At 48.1% G+C, this 20,961-nt stretch overlaps 1 protein-coding gene across 1 annotated transcript; it reads left to right on the top strand.

Moving 5' to 3' along the window:
* The first annotated feature begins 1,950 nt into the window (after positions 1-1,950).
* On the top strand, positions 1,951-20,648 carry LPO (lactoperoxidase). The gene is made up of 13 exons (XM_090292147.1): positions 1,951-2,136; positions 3,949-4,026; positions 4,931-5,018; positions 7,256-7,416; positions 8,786-8,900; positions 9,330-9,459; positions 10,215-10,421; positions 11,633-11,957; positions 13,552-13,712; positions 17,691-17,943; positions 18,787-18,960; positions 19,643-19,880; positions 20,053-20,648. Exons 2-13 carry the CDS (start codon positions 3,951-3,953, stop codon positions 20,258-20,260), a joined length of 2,136 nt encoding a protein of 711 aa, XP_090148273.1. The 5' UTR covers positions 1,951-2,136; positions 3,949-3,950; the 3' UTR covers positions 20,261-20,648.
* Positions 20,649-20,961: the final 313 nt, after the last annotated feature.

Here is a 20,961-nt window from a genome sequence, read left to right as displayed (position 1 = left end):
GAATGACAGCCAAGTCAGTGGGAGATGGGATGTCAAGCAGAGAGATGAGGAAGGAACTGTCTAGGCTTCCAAGGAAGATGGCACCTGAAATGGTGGGGATGGCTGGCAGGCCACAGCCCAGTGTGAGAGCTACGATCACCTCCCATGAACAGAGTGATCACTTTGCTACTGACTGTGAGTGCCCCATTGATCAGCCAAAGGTTTCCTGTGCGGCATTCAGAATTCTACTTCCGGAATGGCATAGAAGAGAACCAACCATGTCCAAGGTCAGCCTCATTTAGAAACCGAATTCCTAGAAACTGACTGAGTATGTGTGTGATTGCCATGTGCCAGGGATGGACCTTATCTTCACTAGGTACTTCCTGCTACTGCTGCTGCTATTACTAAAATTTCTTGAAACCTCTGTGCTGTTATATGAGAAGTGATTGGCTTTTTTAGCTGTTTACTGGACTTTCTGTCTCCCAGTCTCCATTTCTCAGGCCTATTTGCCATTCTCTAATGGGGAGACATCTAACTGTGCTAACCACATTTAATTAGATTGAGATAAATTCATGAACACATGTCCTCACGTGTCAGCAAAGCTCTGAAAATGCAAAGTAGCCATTGGACAATTACATGTCCACTGTGACTGCCTCCAGAGACGTGTCATGCCAAAAACAAAGGAAGGACCGTACTCACCTGGAGCTGACACACCCCTTCCCATCACACAAAGATTAAACCTAGGACATGTCATATCTTGTCATAGCACAATCAAGACCCAGAGATAGTCAGACCAGCACATAGGAAAGCAATGCTATCTCATAAGGTCTTCCAGAATAAAGTTCCATCTTGAAATCATTCGGAACCAACAAGGTTAAGATCTATATAAAGATGCAGCTTCATTAACCAAGAAGGGAGAGCCTCGAGGAGCACACTTTAATAATTAGGGAATGGTCAAAGAAAAACAACGCTTGGCTGAGGAGTGGGTATATCTCCCAAAGACAATAAGAAGAGTCTGAAGTCTCTTGCTCGCCTTTCTTGGCCAGCTGCCTTCTTCTGAAACGCCCAGCTCATTTGCCTGACCTCATCACAAGAGAAGCAGCTTTTGACTACATACCATGAACTGGAGGGAAGGGACATATCACTTTTTGGAAGGTAAACCCAGGGGTTTGGTTTTAGGTTGATGAATTTCTGACAGTCCCCTAAGATTTTCAACCCAAAGTATAATTTCATAAAGAAATTCTGCTTAAAATTGTCTCTGTAATATACATTTTAATGAAATTTTGTTTTCTTGCACCCTTTGTGTTTCATTCCTGTATGGATCTAATAAACTTGAAATTTCAGTCATTGAGGTAGAACTAATATATAACATTATACTTGTGCCTTAAATAGATAAGCTGCCAGATATTGGTGTTTTTTAATGGGCCACCTTATGGAAGGCATGAAGTCATAGAGCCCTAAAAATTGTCTACACCAACTATCAATTTTGCAACTAGAGAACAGGAGGCACCAGAAGGTGAAGCGACTTGCCCAGAGCCATACAGTGACGGAGGCAGAGACTTAATCCACTGCCCTGACATCAAGTCCAGGCCTCTTCTCTTGTGGTGAAAAGTGGCAGTATTTTGAATTTGATTTAAAAAAAAAAATTCAATGTTTTTAATCACTTTAAATCTAAAAGATTAACGGCTTCCACAATGGATTGGGTGAAAGGTAAGGAAGGGATCTCATGACAGTGAATAAATGTATGGGGAAAGGAGACATTTTATTTGTTTCTAATTTGAAGAGTGATTCCGATTCCATTAGGGGCTTACAAGGAACAGCCCTCTAGAAGTTTGCAGTTTTGCCTTCCATCATTGCTTCAGGACCACATATTTAACCTGGAAAAGGGCAAGAAGAGGATCTGCTTCACCCAGAGTCAGTGGTATTGCATCAACCAATTCCTGCCATTCTGCAGTTTCCTCATGCATCTGCCCGCAGTCACGGGGTGGTTCCTGCTGAACCTGAGCCTCTTCTCCAAGCCAATCAGCTCCTCAAAGTCACTTCTTCTGGAACTTTCTCAGAAATAAATTCTTGTAGAAGTTGTAAAAGACCAGTTCCTCCAAATAGATCAACTCCCCTGGCTGCCACAGGAGACCAAGGCATTTGGCAATTTGGCAGGTAAGAATCATTCACTTTAATCTTTGTTGGTTTCTGCAAAGTTGATGATGAAATTTCCTAAAGGCTTCTCAGAAAGCTTAGTACTAGACTTGGACTTGGGTATTTTCTGGTGCCAGATTTGGCAGCCACTATGGGAGGTCATCCCTGTTTGGTGTAAAGCAGAATGTGATCAAATCCACTGTGGGGCAAGAAGGCTTTTCTGAGTCTGAAAACTGAGTCACAGAATCATAAACTCTTAGGGATCCAAGGTACTATAAAACTCTCATCCATTCTGTTTAGAAAGTGAGGCCTAAAAGATATCAGGTGTTCAGGGCACACAGAAAGTTGGGGATGGGGCAGATAGTAACAGAATGATGTTCTATGTAACCATTATCTTTGTTTGCCTGAAAAGGCAGGTTTCTGGGGCTCAATGGTCTCCTTGAGTCACAAAGAGAAGGACTCTGGTTGCTTCTACCTGGGTCCATATAAGTGTAAGGACAGGAGCCCATTGAGGGATCAAGCCCTTTAAGAATTCTTGGGGGGAAAAAAAAGTTGCCAGAAAGAATCCTGGCCAGAGAAGTATTTATACATACTTTGCCTTTTTTTCTAGAATTAGCTTATAACAAGTACATTCAACAAGATAAACATTATTAGGGGGACCATAAAATGGCAGAGGAGAAGACTGGGGGAGTATGAGGGAGGCTGAAATGACCTGGTCCAGACACACAGTTCTCCTCTTCTGGTCTGGCCTAACCCCAGGGGAGATTACCCAGAGAGTGTTGGGAAGACTGCCCAGGTGATCTCTCAGGCAAAGCTCCAGAACTGTGCTGCCTCTTAGGGAGCTTCAAGGACATACGAGGGGGCAGCCAACCTGAGAACGTTCTCCTTGGCGTGTTTCCGGAGTCCACCGGTGACTGCACACTGAGGGGTTGACCCTGTGCTCTCCTGTGAAAGCTGAGGGCCTGCCAAGAGCACAGTTGAAACATGTGATCATTCCGTCCCCACAGGGACACCTGCCTAGCTGCAGCTAGAATCTCTTCAGAAGATATTTGGGCTCTGTCCCACCAAATCTAATGAACACACTAAGCCCCTAAGCCCCTCGTCAGCAAACAAAGCTGCACAAGTCTTAGTCTGATGGTTTAGGTTCAGAGTTCAAGCTCCTAATGAAGGGAGCTGGAATCTCTGCAGGCAGCCTGGGACACAGCCGTGGGCTCAGGGGAGTCTGAGCTTTGCCACTACATTCATTCCTGTGTTCCCATCAAAGTGGCTTTTGGAGGGAGGGTGAAGCCCCTGCCATTTCTGAAGGCATTAGCTGAGTGTCTACTCCTAGGGCACACTCCCCTGGTGCTGGGCCAGAGGACGGTGGCTTGCAGAGAGCAAAATGTACTGTAGAGAACCCCACAGACGTGTTCCAGGTCTGGTAGCAGCATTTCTCCTCCAGACAGGTGGCAAGACAGGTTCAGGACCTCGGGTCATAGGCAGAATCGGAAAGCTTGAATAACTTGGTCCAACCCTCCTCACTTGGCAGGCCAGGGCCCAGAGATATTAAGTAACCTGCCCAACATCGTAGAGCTGCTTAAAGCAAATCAGAACTACAACTCAGGACCTCCAGACCTCAAGGCCTGAGTTCTTTCCCTCCCACTGCCCCGTCCAGTACCTAGAATGGGCCTACACTTACGGTAGATGCTTAGTTATTGTAGCTTCTCCTTAACTGTTCTAATGTTAGGGTGTCTGGTGTCCCCTGGGCTTCTCCTTTACCATCCCCTTTCTGTGATTCAGTCCCTCCTATGGGGGTTCTACAAGGCTCACACCATGATCTGGATCTTGTTTCAGCAATGCGGGTCCTTCTCCGTGTCCCAGGCCTCCTAGTTTACCTGACCTTGCTCCACGTTGCAGCATCCGCCACATGTGGTAAGTGTCTCCCTGTATTGGTTTCCTGGGGTTGCTATAACAAAGGACCACACACTAGTTGGCTTAAGACAATAGATATTTTTTTCTCTTATAGTTCAGAAGGTTAGAAGTCCGAAATCAAGGTGTTGGCAGGGTGAGACTCCTCTGAAGGCTCTAGAGGAGACCCGTCCTTGCCTCTTCCAGCTTCTGGTGGCTCCTGGCCATCCTTGGGACTCCTTGGCTTACAGCTGTATCCCTCTAGTCTCTGCCTCTGTCTTCACATGGCCTTCTTCCCCGTATCCTCTGTGTGTCCTCTCCTCTTGTAAAACCACCAGTCATTGGATTTAGAACTGAAACAATGAGCTGATGGGATGATCATGACTTAATCTCTGCCTGTACAGCCTTATTTTAATTAATTATGTCTGCAAAGACCTTATTTCCAAATAAAGTCACATTCTGAGGTCTCTGAGCACCTGTATTTTAGGAGCACATTATTTAACCCACTATACTCCTCTTGTTCCTGCCCACTCCACCCCCAGCCCCCAACATGAGTGGAAACAAGGAATCCCACCTCTGTGCTACACCATCCTCTGCCTATTACAGGGTCTGGGGGTCAGCTAAGTCCTTGATGGACTTGCTTAAGGGTCCAGCTCACCAAGAACCAGTAGCTTGAGTCAACCTGAACAGCCACACACCTTCTTAATTCCGTCACTGGGTATTCTAGTGGACCCCTGAAAACCAGTTTTGACATCTCGCTGAGGATTATAGAGTGTACTTCGCATTCTGTGCTTCTTGCCCTTGAGGATTCATCTGGAAGTTTCCTAATCTTGACCTTTTGCTGGCTCAGATTTGGGGAGATGGAAGCAGAGGGCGCCTCAGAGGAGTGGTGTCTGATACCCTGCTGCTTGTTTTTTTCCCCTCCAAGTACAGTCCACCGACACTGCTGCCATCTCTGATACTGTGAATCAGGTCAAGGCCCAAGTCAACAAAGCCTTTCTGGAATCCCGGACCAGGTACGTGAGACACACATAGAACATACTTCCTTTCCTAGGCTTCCTGTTAACGACAAGCACATCTAGGCCAGCCCTGACAAGCCAGTGAGCCAAAGCAATTATACGATGTGCCCATCCACTTCCCCACCTCGGAGCACTTGGCAGGCAGGAGGAGTAGCCCACAACTAAAATCCTCATCCTGTGGGTAACCTTGAAGAAGATGTCTAATCTAATCCTGTAAAACCCTGTAGAGTTCAAAAAAATATCATACATCCTTATGAAACAGGTATTATAATCAAACTGATGGCTTAAATGTTGTGGCTTAACATTAGTCATTGACAAACACACAACTAGTCATAACCTTGAACCTATGCACCCTGTATATGTACCAATATTTAAGAAAAGAGTTTGCATGTCTCAGATTAGCTGTGACATCCACTTCCTTCTGCATGGCCAGTGTTTCCCTGGGTCATGCATTCCAGTCTCAGAAAGCCTGTAGGTACAAGTTCTCCATTTATTTAACTAATATTGACTGACTTAGGACAGGTCCTAAAAGCAGAATCTGAGACCTATGTTCCCAGGCAGGTGTCTGAGTAGGGAGTGCCCTCAGGAAAGCTGTAATGGAGTGAGGGAGCAAAGAGGTAAAAGGAAGAAGCTGAGCAAGGATGTGGTTTAAGGTCTAGACTCGGCTGACCTCAGAGGGTGATCTGTCACAGTGCCAGCCACCACTTCTTTCCTTTAGACTCTCTGGGACGGTATTAATAGCCAACCACAACTCCAGGACACCCAATGGGGCCTTCCTCTTAAGCCCTTGTCACTAGAACTAAAGCAAAGAGGAAGATTCCCACGGAGGCAGGAAGGAAGCACCAGGTATTCCAGCAACTATCTCCAAACACAAATTATGCCCCTCTCCTTAATGCCAATCCTTTCATAGCCCCAAGCGGGGGTTAGAATAAAAGCCACAAAACCAGTGTTCATCACTTCCTCTGCAAGTCATGCCCAGGACAACCAGCCCTGCTTTGGAACTTGTCCTCACTAGTTAGTTCTTGGGCTTGGGGGCCTCATGGAGACATAAAGAATCACATTTAAACAGCTTGTTACACAAACACACAGACAATCTGGTAACTCACAACTGGTGACGGAATGAAGGAATAAACAAGGCAATGGTTGCTACTCCAGGTACAGGACTCAGGGAAGCCCGATAGAGGACAAGAAGGAACCAGCCTTGTAGAGGGATGGCATTCCAGAGACTGGGAACAACAAAGGCAAGGTCCTGGGGCAGGAAAGAGCTCCAGGTGCTCAGGAAACAGAAAGAAGGCTGATGTTGGTGGAGGTAGTAGGCAAGGAGGAGCACACATGCGTGAGGACAGAGAGGTGGACCCCAAGGGCCATAGAGTCAGAAAGCAGATTAGTGGTTTGCCAGGGGCTGGTGGGGGGAGAGGAGAAAAGGAGAGGGATTGGGAGTAACTGCTTAATAGGTGTGGGGACTTTTCTGGGGGAGATGAAGATGTTTCGGAGCTAGATAGGGGCAATGATTGCACAATATAATGAGCGTGGACGCAGTAGGCAGATGGACTCACACACGCCCCAGGGTAAGCCAACGAGGTGCTGTCATCAGAGGATGGCGTGGTCTGAATTTCATTCTGAAGAGCTCACTCCAGCAGCCTTGTAGAGAATGCATGGGAGGGGGACAGGAATGGAGGCAGGAGCCCAGTTAGGAGGTGGCTGTGGCCCTCCAGATGGAAGAGGATGGTGGCTGGGGCGAGGGCAGGGGCTGTGGGGAAGGAGAAAGAGGTCCTCAAAGCCCTGCCTCCCACAGAGCCTGGCCCTGAGGCGGAGCAGGAGGTAAGTCCCCGGTGAGTCAGCGTAGGCAGGAGACCTGCACAGTGCATCAGGGGTTCCCCGGTCTGAATCTGTTGGCGTTTTTAAGGTTCCCCTGTCGGTCGGTCCTGTCACAGCTAGCACAGCCGCAGGCCTCTGATTCTAATTCAGGCAGCGCTCACATCCACCTGCCGGGGACTCAGAGCCAGACCTAGCCAAGCTTAAAGACTCACAGCGGCTTCCTCCCTGCTGAGGAGATGTTCCAGAGGCCTCAGAAGAGACCTGAGAAAAGAGCCTGAGAGAGCAGACAGTGTTTGTTCCCTGTGTGTTACCCACACCCTCCGTGGCCTGGTTACACACACACCTCGTCACAGCCCTTCTACAGCGGCAGGGCTCCTGGGGGCCCGATCATGAGTTCCTCTTTGTCATCACTGTAGGCTGAAGACTGCCATGAGCTCAGAGGCACCCACCACGCGACAGCTCTCGGAGTACCTCAAGCATGCCAGGGGCCAGGCGCGCATGGCCATCCGCCACGGGCAGGTGTGGGAGGATTCCTTAAAGAGGCTGAGGCAGAAAGCGACCTTGACCAATGCCACAGGTACAGAAAACCCACTAGCCCTCTGATGGCAGGAAGGGGTCATCTCCTCACAGGAGAGAGCCAAAGCCACCAAAAGTTGTGTCCCCAGTGAGGAGCCACGTCCTTGGAGAAGCACACCTGTCCCTCCTTTCTTAGAATTGCAGAGCAGGGAGGGGCTGAGAGGACGGCTTCTCCCCCCCACCCCAGAGAAAGGAATTTAAAGCCCAGCAACATCACACTGTCAACTCCAAAGTGGGGGACATTCATGTTCTTGGTACAATACCATCTGTAAGGCCTCTACCTAGAGGAAGTGCTAAAGTCAATAAACATGGGTTCCCTGTTCCAAACCACAGTGTCACCACTTTCTGCCTGTGAGTGGGGACAGTTAAGTCACCTGTGTCTTGGGGATTTACTGGGGTTATATCACAGGAGATGAGATTTCCAACTTCTTCTGAGTAATATGGAGCTGAAACAATGAGCTGATGGTTGACCACGACTTCCTCCAGCCCCTCCACCCCCACCCTCTGCCAAATGTCACAGCTTCTGGAGAACCTTGGAGGGGTTTGGATCTGACCAGAGCAAGAGGTTGCAGGTTCTCCCTGGAAGCACATCCAGGCGAGAAGATAGGTAGCCTAGGACTTGGGCAAAGTCCTAAGTTCCAAAAGATGGAAACTGGGACAAGGTAGGGAGACGGAGGCAGCGCTTGGACTCTGAGATTCAAAGGTGCGTCGGGATGAACCCCGGCCCCTGCCAACTTTCACAGATGGTCCCCCCTGAAGAAGCCCCCCAGGGCCAGATTCCCTTGCTGGTCTTTCACTGGAGGTGCTACAGTGGATCACAGGCGGCATTCTGTGCGCACGTGGAAGCCTCTGATGCCTGAAGTCCCCCATTAGGTTACTCCTCCCAAGATCACAGTGCCCCTTACTTAGAAATGACTGGTCTCTCCCCAACCCCTTTCCTATCTAGATTCCTGCTTGCTTAGCGCTTAAGATGTCAGTGAGGCTTTAGAAGACAAGCAGTCTTATCAAACTAACTCATGCTAACCTGTGCTTAACCTCTCACGGGTATTTTTATTTTAAAAGGAAGATCTATTAATTCAAATGACCCGACAGACAAAGAATTACTAATAATTCTGGGGACTTGCGCAGTTCTCACCTGTGTGGCTTTGGGCAAGTGTCTGGAGCACTGTGGTCTCAGTTTAATTGGGAAGTTAAATTCTTTCCTTAATGAGCTGTCAGGATTAAAAGAGACACCAGCTCAGAAATGCTTACTAAGAACATAGAATGTATCCCTGAAAACATAGTTCCTCACTGGCTTCCCTTTCCGGCCTCCCCTCAATGCCTCTGAATGGAGAAAGAACTCAGCCCCCTTGATGTCCCTTCCGTTTCAGACGCGAACTTGGACTTGCCTAAACTCTTGCGGGCGGTGGGCTGTGGAGCCCCTGTCCCTGCGGTGAGATGCGACAACAGCTCTTACCGCACCATTACAGGAGACTGTAACAACAGGTGAGTGGGCTTGGGCAGCTAAGGGGGACAGGCAGGACTCACAACCAGCATGCCCAGCCCACCTGCCTTACCCTGCCCACCTGCCCAGCGCAGCGCAGGGCATTGCTGCTCGGGCATTCCGGGCAGAACTACTGCCTTACCCTCCTAAATTTGGCGCCGCCCCCCTCCCCCGAATCTGTCCATTTGGAACCCTCCCCTAACACCTCCACTGGAAGCAGCACCTTTCCCCAGGACAGAGGAGCCCCGCACCTTCAGGGGGTGGGGTGGAGGAGTTCAGAATCCCCACATTTGAGAGGCACCTCCTCCGCACCCCCTTTCGCTCGGGCAGAGGCTCCCGGTCCTTTCCCGGGGGCTCCTCGTGGGATTTGCGGAGAAGTGAGCCCCGGAGTAGACTGGCCGAGGCTGAGCGCGGCTCTTGCTCGGTTTCAGGAGGACCCCCGCGCTGGGCGCTGCCAACAGGGCGCTGGCGCGCTGGCTGCCGGCCGAGTACGAGGACGGGCTCTCCCTGCCCTTCGGGTGGACGCTGAAAAAGAAGCGGAATGGCTTCCCGATCCCGCTGGTGAGGCCAGGCTGGTGGTGGGGGGTGAAGGAGGGAAGTCAGAGAGGACAGGATGCACTTCCCACCCACGAAACAAGGACTGAGATAGGTGAGAGGACGGAGGATGCGCGGTGGAGCCGCTTCAGGAGAGAGATGGACACGTGGACTTGCTGCCTGGCGGTATTCCCAAAAATGCCACGAGAGGGCAGCAGAGCTCGGAGCCAGCCCGGAACCCAGCCAAGTGGCTGCCACGTCCTAGTTGCCCACAGGCCAGATCCCCTGGGGTCTCCTAGGCAGATGGCCTCCCTGCCCCATCCTGCTCCTGCTAACCCTGTCCCAGCCCCTGGAGCGCATCAGCTGTCCTATGCTTGAAGGTCCTATCTGTTGGCGTCATCTGAGTTGGCAGCCCCTCCCCTGAGCCCCTCTCCTCTTCCCAGACACCTGGCCGCTCAGTGGCACCTCAGAGGCAGCCTGTCTTTGTTTTCCCTCTCCATCCTGGAAGGGCACTGGCCTTGCAAGCCATCAAGTCATAGAGACCTGGGTTTAATCCCATCCCCGTCCTTTTGGAGCTGACCTTGGAGAATTGAGCTCCCCTCTCTGGGACTCAGTCTCCTCATCTACAAAATGGGGGGAATGTCATGCACCTCACAAGCTTGTCATAGGGATTAAATAAATGTATCTGTTACATGGTCGGTACTCAAAAAACTGCAGTTGGACCTGAATCCTCAAAGCACTTTTTCCTCTGACCCTCCCACCCCTTCTTTCTCCTTCTGTAGGCCCGTGAGATATCCAACCAGATTGCAAGCTACCTGAACGAGGAGGGTGTTCTGGACCAAAACACGTCCCTGCTGTTCATGCAGTGGGGTCAAATTGTGGACCACGACCTGGATTTTGCCCCTGACACAGAGCTGGGGAGCAGCGAGTACTCGAAAACACAATGTGACAAGTACTGTATCCAAGAAGACAACTGCTTTCCCATCTTGGTAGGCCCTACACTGCATGTCCCTGACAAGCCCTGGCCTCCCTGGTGGGGCAGACATTTCCAGCCCACCAGCCAGGGTCTCTAAGGAGATCTTGAATGCTCATTTGACAGCTTCCCAGTCCACCCATGTCCATCCGTTCATTTGTCCACTTATCCAGTAAATAGACATTAATCATCTACTTTGTGCCAGGCAGTGCACACTGTTCTGGGGGTTCGAAGACAAATAAGACACTGTTTCTTCCCTCGAGAACAAAGGGCCTGCATGAGAAATGGACAAGTAACCTCTAATGGCAAAATTGGGATGCGCTGGGGAGGGTTGTCTATGTCCCCAGCCAGCAGCATTGGCACCACGTGGGGACTTAGGAGAAATGTAAAATCTCAAGCCTCATCCTAGACATTGGGAAACAGGACCTACATTTTACTAGGAGATTCATTTTATACACAGTAAAATTTGTGGAACCCTGCTGTAATCAGTCACTCTGGGGTCTGGGAAGGCTACTCCCAGGAAAAGCTGAAACTTGATGGATGAATCAGAAATTGTGGGAATTTCCAGCAGGAAGGGAGAGGTGCCCCTTTTCTTCTTATTCATGGATTTCAGGGTTAGAGGATGATTTAGTCACTCAAACAACAAACAAATCAAGGCTATGTACTATGGTATGAAGAATCTGAGCTGTCAAGTAAGGCCAGTCTGGATGCGACTCTCACATCTTTCCTTTCCAGGTTCTTCACCTTTCTAAGCCTCAGTTTTCTCACCTGTAAAATGGGACTGAATCAGTTACCTTACAGGGTTTTATGAGGTCCCTAGTGAGAAAATACACATAATGCTTAGCACATGGTAGGAACAACATACATACATGGTAGCTGTTGTTGGCAGTTATTACAATAACAAGCCCTTTCCTATCTCATGCCCCGCTTCCCTGTCCAGGGATCTCAGGACTCTCTCCCCATCAACAATTTGAAACCCTGTCTCTGAAAGATTGGCTGATTCCCCTCAGCCCTTTTACACTGTGGAATGTAATGAACTTCAGGGTATTGTGGGCCGAGGATGTGTAGCATCAGCAGGAGGTGTCTAGAGTCAGTGTCTGATACTAGGGTCCCAGGAGGACACCATCAGCATCTTTGCCAGCTTCATCCACATCTGCCCTGGAGAAAGGTTGCCAGGGCCCGGCTGTACCACTTCTACCTAGTCACCTACCCCTAATCTCTCGGCAGATGCCACGCAGTGACTCCAAGGTGTCGACTCAAAGGAAGTGCATGCCTTTCTTCCGAGCCGGGTTCGTCTGCCCCATTCCACCTCACCAGACCCTGGCCCGAGAGCAAATCAATGCTCTGACCTCCTTCCTGGATGCCAGCTTAGTGTATGGCCCCGAGCCCAGCCTGGCCAGCCGCCTCCGCAACCTCAGCAGCCCCCTGGGCCTCATGGCTGTCAACCAGGAGGTCTGGGACCATGGGCTGGCATACTTGCCCTTTGACAACAGGAAGCCAAGCCCCTGTGAGTTCATCAACACTACTGCTCGCGTGCCCTGCTTCCTGACAGGTGAGTTTAGGGTAGGAACAGAGGGGCCTAAGAACAAGGGGATGGAGCGTACAGGGAGGCCAGAGAAACCCCATGAGGCTGCTAGACAGCTTCCAGACACTTCTCATCATCTTCTGGAAAAATGCACACCAAGCTATCACTGCCTCTGGCACTGGTTCAGGACTGGCAGAAGGGCCCAGATGAATAAAAAATCTAAGAACATGTGTTCATTGTGAAAAAAAAAAATTAAGGGAATCCATTAAAGCACAAAGAAAATCAACAAAACCCCACCACCCACAGAAAATCATTGTTGACATTTTAATGCCTATCTTTCTAGGTTATTTTCTATTATAGATATAGTTCCATATCATTTTATACAATCAGGGTTATACAGTAATGCTCCATAACCTGATGTGTACACTTATCACTTAAATATTCTTGTACAATGTGACTTTTAATGGCTGCCTGGTATTATACGACATATAGTACCATAGTTTATTTTACCAACCTTACTTGGAGACATTTAAGTCATTTCTAGTTTTTTTGTGATTTTTTTTTTTTTTTTAGGTAATGAACATCCTTGTTGATGAATTTTTGTGCTTATTTGAATAATCTTATTAAGATAACTTCCTAGAGGAAGAAGTTCTAGATTAAGAAGATATATACATATTTTAAGGCATTTTATCAGCTTTGGCATAAAGCCCACACTCCATGTAGCTTGTGCACAACCAAAGCCCCCCAATTCTGTTCATTTGGGGACTCATGCCCTCCTGGTCCTGTCTGCTTTGGCCTCTGGAGACCTTCCCTTTGCCGAAAGTGCACTCTCCCAGGACAAGCCCCTGGCCAACCTGACGTGACAGAGGCCAGTCTTCAGGCCTGGATCTCTTCGTAGATCTTTTAGAATCTGTGTCCACACATATCTCATATCAATCCAGACACAAAATGGAGCCCTTTCCTGTTTTTCACAAAAATATCCACTAAGACCAAGCATTTGTGAATTCAACAGACTTTTCTGATGATTAGAGGACCCAAGGAGAAGGCTCCATGAGAAGCACCTGGTCTTTTACCATTTACCTGACAGCCCCCCATTCTGTTCCCCTTATCCCTGGATTCTTCTTCCTTTATCACACAGAGGACTTCAACCCTACTCTGAGGGCTGTTACCCTCAGACTTGCATTCCTAAAACCTTCAAAGTTGCTTCACACAGTGCAAAGTTCCCTGTTTATTTTTATGGCCAGCCCCATCTTAAAAGGCAGTTGGGACTGTAATTAGCAAAATTTTACTTTTTCATGTCATCTGTAGTCTTTACCACAGTCTTGTGAGGTCGGCCTTACTACCCCTATTTTCAGATATGAAGACTGAGGCTTAGAATTATTAAATAACTTGTGCAAAGTCACACAGCTAAAAAGTATGCGTGTGTGTGGAGCTGAGTTTCAACTCTATGGGTCCCCACTCTGATTTCTCTCCACCTTACTTCTCTAAAGTTAACTGCAAGGAGTGACTTAGGAGAGGGTCCCTGGGGTCGTGGGGGCACCATCATTTGTTGTGTGTGTGCAGTTTACTGGGTTCTGGGGCTGCTCAGGGGGAACTCACCTCCTGCTTTCTGGGCTTTTAGGAGATACCCGAGCCTCGGAGCATATCCTGCTGGCTGCTTCCCACACCCTCTTGCTCCGAGAGCACAACCGGCTGGCCAGGGAATTGAAGAAACTCAACCCTCAGTGGGATGGAGAGAAGCTCTACCAAGAAGCCCGGAAAATCCTGGGAGCCTTCGTGCAGGTACAGAGGCCGGGGCACCTTCCGCACACACATCCCCGCCCCGCCCACCCCCAGCTTCCGCTGCTGGCTCTGCCCTCTGCGCACAGCTGCACCTCTGCTACCTCCTCTGCTTTTTACACCTCTGCTTCCCTCTTCTTCTCCGCTGCTTCTCCCCAATTGTCTCCTTCTTTTAAACCCTCCTTTTTGTTTCTTTAGCTTCTCTTCCTCAAAGTGAGTCCCTGGATGTGGAGTATTGGACAGTCATTCATATGTCAATCACTTGGTGTGCCTGCCCAGGTGCTATCCTAGGGACTGGAGGGTTCCCTCACTCCTGGGATGGTTACATTGCAGTTATTTTAGTTATTTTGTTCATATGTTTTTAACCATCAAATAGATCTTCAGGTATTTCCATTTACTGCTCAAAATCTCCAGAATTCAATATATATATATATATATATATATATATATATATATATATATATATTTTAAATTGCCCTGGCTGGTGTGGCTCAGTGAATCGAGTGCCGACCTGTGAACTAGAAGGTCACTGGTTTGATTCCTAGTCAGGGCACGTGCCTGTATTGCGGATCAGGTCTCCAGCTGGGGGTGTGCAAAAGGCAACCAATCAATGTTTCTCTTTCATATCAATGTTTCTTTCCCTCTCTTTCTCCATCCCTTCCCTTCTCTCTAAAAGTAAGTAAATAAAATCTTAAAAAATAATTGGGGGCCAGAAATCTTCCTGCTGGAGATATTTGTAGGAAATCACCCAAAGAATAAAAAATGTCTACCTAAAGATTAGCTAAGTTAAGACTTGTATTAGTTTACTCATGCTACCATAATAAAATATCAGAGACCGGGTAGCTTACACAGTGGAAAAATTTTTTCACAGTTCTGGAGGCTAGAAAATCAAAGTGTTAGCAGGTTTGGTTTCTACTCTCTCTCTGTCCCTCCCCTCCCTCTTCTCTTTTCTTCACCCATTTGCCCTCCACTCTCTCTCTGCAGATGGGTTTTCTCTGCTTTCCTGCACATCATAGAAAATGAAAACCCATGTGAGCCCACCTGTCCCTTCAGATCAAGTGCCATCAAACTGGGCCAGTCCACTGTGGCCAAAGGCAGGATTCTGTCTCCTGCTGCTTCTCATAGCCCAAGAGCAAACTGCCTGTGCCAAAAATGACATCCACCCAGTGTGCCGATGAACAAGTTAGAAGAAACCTAAGAGTAAAAGAGTAAGAGAAGGACCCATGAGTACAATAGAATATTATACACATCTAATTATATAATTATGAGCTAAGTAGAAATGTGACAAATGTTAAGTGAAAAAGGCAAAATGCAAAAGTTTGCATTCTCTAGGATTACAGCAATGTAAAATGTAGACATATTAGAAGAATAGCCATCTCGTCAAGATGGAGGCGAAGGTAAACACGCTTTGCCTCCTCACACAACTATAGAAAAAATTACAACTAGACTAAAAAACAAATATCACCCAGAACCATCAGAAAATCAAGCTCTATGGAAAGCCAACAACCAAGGATTTAAAGAAGCCACATTCATCTAGTTGGGTAGGAGGGGTGGAGATGGGGAGAAAGGTGGAGAAGTGCAGAGAGGCGTGGAGCCGTGGAGTGGCCCAGAGAGGTGGCAGAACCAGAGGTCCCACATTCATTTGTGGTGGATAAAAATCAAGAGCGAGGGATCCCAACCCCAAACCAGACCACCCAGCATCCCAGGGTTCCAGTACCAGGAAGATAAATCCCCATAACTTCTAGCTATCAGAACAAGTGGGGGTTGGGGAGGCAGAAGACACTGCCAGATTCTCAGGAGACACCTCTGAAAGGGCCCACACAGACTTAGGACTTATGCAGATCCATCCCCTCTGGGATTCAGCACCAGGACAACAGCTAGAAGTCACAGGTGGCATATGGGGAGTAAGTGAAGTGACTGGGAACAGAGAGAGCTCCAGGAGTCAGCTTCCTCCCGGGCAAACCTCCAGAAGCCAGACAGTGGCATTATCCCCTCTCTCTGCCCTCTCCCCACACAGAGCCTCAAAGCTGTGAAACGGGTTGTCCTGCCCTGGTGAACACCGAAGGCTCTGCCCCCCACAATTTACAGGTACACTTTTCTACAATAGGCCACACTACTAAGACAGGGAGTCAAAGCAGCTGTAACTAATACACAGAAACAAACATAGGGAGGCAGCCAAATTGAGAAGGCAAAGAAATATGGCCCAAACGAAAGAATAGAACAAAACTCCATAAAAATAAGTAAGTGAAATGGAGATAAGCAACTTACCAGATGCAGAGTTCAAAACACTGGCTATCAGGATGCTCAAAGAACTCACTGAGTATAGCAACAGAATAAAAAAAACCCAGGCAGAAATGAAGGTTACATTAGGTGAAATAAAGAAAAATTTACATGGAACAAACAGTGGAGGGAATTAAGGCAACAATCAAATCAATGATTTGGAACATAACAAAGAGAAAGCATTCAATCAGAACAGCAAAAAACAAAAAGAATTTTTTAAAAAACGAGGATAGTATAAGCAGCCTCTGGGACATCTCCAAATGTACCAACATCTGAATCATAGGGATGCCAGAGGAGAAGAGGAAAAGCAAGAAACTGAAAACTTATTTGAAAAAATAATGAAAGAAAGCTTCCCTAATTTGGCGAAGAAAGCAGACATACAAGTCCAGGAAGCACAGAGAGTCCCAACCAAGTTGGACCCAAAGAGAACCACACCAAGATGCATCATAATTAAAATGCCAAAAGTTAAAGATAAAGAGAGAATCTTAAAAGCAGCAAGAAAAAAAGAAGAGAGTTACATACAAAGGAACTCCCATAGAACTGTCAGCTGATTTCTCAGAAGTAACTTTGCAGGCAAGAAGTATTCAAAATGATGAAAAGCAAGGATCTACAACCAAGATTACTCTATCCAGCAAAGCTATCATATAGAATGGAAGGGCAGATGAAGTGCTTCCCAGACAAGGTAAAGCTAAAGGAGTTCATCATCACCATGCCATTATTATATGAAATGTTAAAGGGACTTATTTAAATAAAAGAAGATCAAAACTATATGAACATTAAAATGGCAACAAATTAAAAACTATCAACAACTGAATCTAAAGAAAAAGAACTAAATAAAAACCAGAACAGGAACAAAATCATAGATATGGAGATCACTTGAAGGGTTATCAGCTGGAAGAGGGAAAGGGGAGTGTGGAGGAAAAGGTGCAGGGGTTACGAAGCATAAATTGATAGGTACAAAATAGACAGAGGATGTTAAGAATAGTATAAGAAATGGAGAAGCCAAAGAACTTATATGCATGACCCATGGACATGAACTAAGGGGGGATGGAGGGGAGGTGGGTAGCAGATGGAGAGGGGCAAAGAGGGGAAAATTGGGACAACTGTAATAGCATAATCAATAAAATATATTTCAAAAAAGAACTAAAAATTAATATAATTATTGTGTTATGTGGAGGCATGATTTATTATTTTTCCAAGTTTCTCTTATGTTAGTTCATTGTTTTCAGTAAAACAAAACCAGAAACTGATCTCTCCAAGGTGCAGCCTTTCTTTCAGAACTGAAACTGAACGGCCTTCCCTTGGTTACTCTGTGAACCATTACTATGATTCCTCATTCCTCTTGCCTGGCCTGTGAGAAAAAATTTAATAACCTGACATGGTTATGTTAAAGTGACACACAAGGGCTGTCACTTTAGCTTCAAGGTCATAAATTTAGAGCAAAGATGACAGAGAGTACATCTCAAATGCCAGATTCACGTGACTGATCAGCAGAGCCTATGTCGAGACAAATCATGAGAGATCAGCAGAAAGAATGTCATGATCAATTAATAATGTCTGCCAGGTCATAGGAAAGGGAACTGGACACATAGGCTCTCCATTTGCAATCCTTGATTTTTGACTGCTCATCCCTCTCCAACCTCACTCTGCAGAGGTTTGGTCTTCTCACACCCTTCCCTCATGACTTGTTTCTCCTTGCAGATTATCACCTTTAGGGACTACCTGCCCATTGTGCTAGGTGTCGAGATGCAGAAGTGGATCCCTCCGTACCGAGGCTACGACATATCCGTGGATCCCCGAATTTCCAACGTCTTCACTTTCGCCTTCCGCTTTGGCCACTTGGAAGTCCCCTCTACTGTGTCCCGCCTGGATGAGGACTATCAGCCATGGGGTCCGGAACCGGAGCTCCCCCTGCACACGGTCTTCTTCAACAGCTGGAGGATGGTTAAGGATGGTCAGTCCATTCAGAGAAGCGCTGCCACCTGGCTGTCTCACTCTGAAGCCTGCTTTTATGGAGACCCGGCTTAGAAGTCAGACTCCAGGCACTTTCGCTGTGACCTTGGGCGAGGCACTTCTCATTGAGCCTCTTGTAAAATGTGGACAATAATAGGCCTATCTCACCAGGGTGCACAAAAAGATTGAAATGTATGGGTAGAGCACCCTGCAATAGTTCCTGACACACAGGAGGTGGTCAATGCGTGTTAGTTATCATTCTTTCCTCACCTGGCCTCTAAGGCGCCAGCTTTTTCCTACCTCCTTTCCCTGCATCCGGCTTCTCTGACCCCTGTAGAAAAAACTCAGGGGTTTCGTAAACAAATTGCTCTTCTCTACTCCCCTCTAGGGCTTTTCACCTCCATTAAGTGCCAAAGGTTGGACCCAGCTTCCCTTTACCCTGGACTGAGCTGTGCTGAAACTGGCCTTAATTAAGGCCTGACAAGTCAGGCCAATTTTCTATAGATTTCTGCTACCTCCTCCTGTGCTACAATGTTTCTCAGTGGAATACATGGAAGGAGAAGGAGCCACCTCTCCGAACTAGAGCTCGGAAAGAATCCTGAAGCTTATCTTCATGCCATTATCTCATGAATGGCCCTTTCTTCCACCCCAAAGCAGGCAGTCTGGACTGCCCTCTCCCCCAGCACACACTGCAGGCTGCACTGTGCTCATCTCCCCCCACTTTCAGCCTGAGATGTTCAGTTGGTCCTACTTGCACTTGAGAGATAATGTCTGCTGGAGGGAGGGATCAGCAGTGGAAGACGTCCCCACCCTCCCTTCAACCCCAAGCTGGTCTCCCTTGCAGGTGGAATTGACCCTCTGGTGCGGGGCCTGCTGGCCAAGAAGTCCAAGTTGATGAAGCAGGATAAAATGATGACGGAAGAGCTGCGCAACAAGCTTTTCCAGCCCACTCACAAGATCCACGGCTTTGACCTGGCTGCCATTAATATACAGCGCTCCCGGGACCATGGGATGCCTGGTGAGTGGGCCTGGGTCTGGCCTGGCCTGGGGACCTTTTAGCTATTTCTGGGATTCCAGAGGATTCTCTTCTATAATCCTGAGGATCTAGTCAAGTCTAAAACAGAAGGCGGAGGTACCAGTTTTTAAAACTCATTTGCTCATCTGAGAAATGGAGTCTTCCATTCTCTCTAATGCAGAGGCAAGAGAACAAACATATCTGGTACCATCTTGGAGCTTCTCAAATGAAAAAAAGATCACCAACTGACTTGAAAAGCCAGTTTCAAAGCCCAAAATGAATTAAGAAAAGGAGAGTAGAGAGAACTGATGACTATAGGGCCATTCTTTTGTACCCAGAAAAGGCAATTTAATGTTCTAATTAAGAGCCAGGCTACCTGGGTTCGAATTCCACCTGTGCCATTTCTTGTTATGTGACCTTAGGCAAGTTACTTAATGTCTCTGTTCTTCAGTTTACATATTTTCTTAGAATAGAACCTGGACCCATGTCACCTGCTAGCCCCTCTTGAGACTGAAGTACCACAGGTAGAAAACAATGAAACCTGGTCCCAAAGACTATGATTCCTATGACTCTAGACTTTCTGGGGGTGATGGAGCTGGAGTGGGTGTGTCTCTAAGTGGGGTGGGGAGGGGCTTTGAGCAAGTAGCTCCCAGGATGAGACCCAGCCTCAGCCCCTCCATCCTAGGGTATAACTCCTGGAGGGGCTTCTGCAACCTCTCGCAGCCCCAGACACTGGAGGAGTTGGGCACTGTGCTGCAGAACAAGGTGCTGGCTAAGAAGTTCCTGGATCTCTATGGAACCCCTGACAACATTGACATTTGGATTGGGGGTGTCGCTGAGCCGCTGGTAGAAAGGGGCCGGGTGGGGCCTCTGCTGGCCTGCCTCCTGGGGAAGCAATTCCAGCAGATTCGAGATGGAGACAGGTAAGTGAAACCTCAGTGGGAGAGTGGTGGGCCTTTCCCCGAGGTGGGGTCCCCACCTCCTGCGTGAGGGCTAACCCAGACTTCAGCATGTGCCCAAGGACCAGCGTTTTGGCAGGGCAGAGAAGGGCCAACAGCTGGTCTGTATGAAGACACTATGCTTCTGTTTCTGCAGGTTCTGGTGGGAGAACCCTGGGGTCTTCACTGAGAAGCAGCGGGACTCTCTGCTGCAGATGTCCTTCTCACGCCTTGTCTGTGACAACACCCACATCACCAGGGTCCCGCTAAACTCGTTCAAGGCCAACAGTTACCCCCAAGATTTTGTGGACTGTTCAACCATTGAGAAGCTGGACCTCTCACCCTGGGGCTCAGTAAGGAATTAGGGGCCTCCCACATGGTGCGGGAAAGCTCCCTTTGGTGCCAGATGCATACCTCATGCAAGCCCAGGGCCAGCTCCTCGGCTGTTCCCTCTCTTTCACTCGAAATCCACTGCTCCTGTCTCCTCTGCCTGGGGAAATCCTCGTTTGGCATGACGTAGACCTGCTGTGATGCCCTTCCAGTCTAGCTTGCCGGATGTCACCCACCCTCTCCCCGGAACAAGTCCTGGATGAGGTTGTGGCCTTTGCATCCTTGTCCTTCCTAATTTCTTCTCAACTAGATTGTAAGCTCCTTGGACCAGGAACTTGACCTGCTTCCAAGGGTCTCCCATGCCACCCAGCAAGGTGCTTGGCACACAGTAAGCACTCAATAAACATCTGATGATTGACTAAAGATGCTGGCAATGACACTGTTCCCTTCCGGAAGGCAGGCCTTGGAATCACTGTACACAAGATGTTTACAGTTTTACCATGATGTGTGCACAGGTCTGCGGGGTGAGAGGGCAGGGTTTGTGGAATTTCAAAGAGCTCCCCGAGAAAAGGAGGAGGCAAGGGGCCTTGGGTAATGCCAAGGGATCAAATGGAGGAAATCTAAGCCTGGATTCCCTTCCATCTAGAGTTAATTTCCCTTCCAGAGGCCCTTCTGGGAAATACCTTCTTCTTCAAGGGTAGAATGTGGGAGCCTGGGAGCCTCTGAAGGGCACCTC

This window comes from Furipterus horrens, unplaced genomic scaffold, assembly GCF_987537825.1.
Source record: "Furipterus horrens unplaced genomic scaffold, mFurHor1.1.pri manual_scaffold_11, whole genome shotgun sequence".
NCBI lineage: Eukaryota > Metazoa > Chordata > Mammalia > Chiroptera > Furipteridae > Furipterus > Furipterus horrens.
Note: the sequence above shows the minus strand (reverse complement) of the source record. Positions and strands in the feature narration are given on the sequence as shown.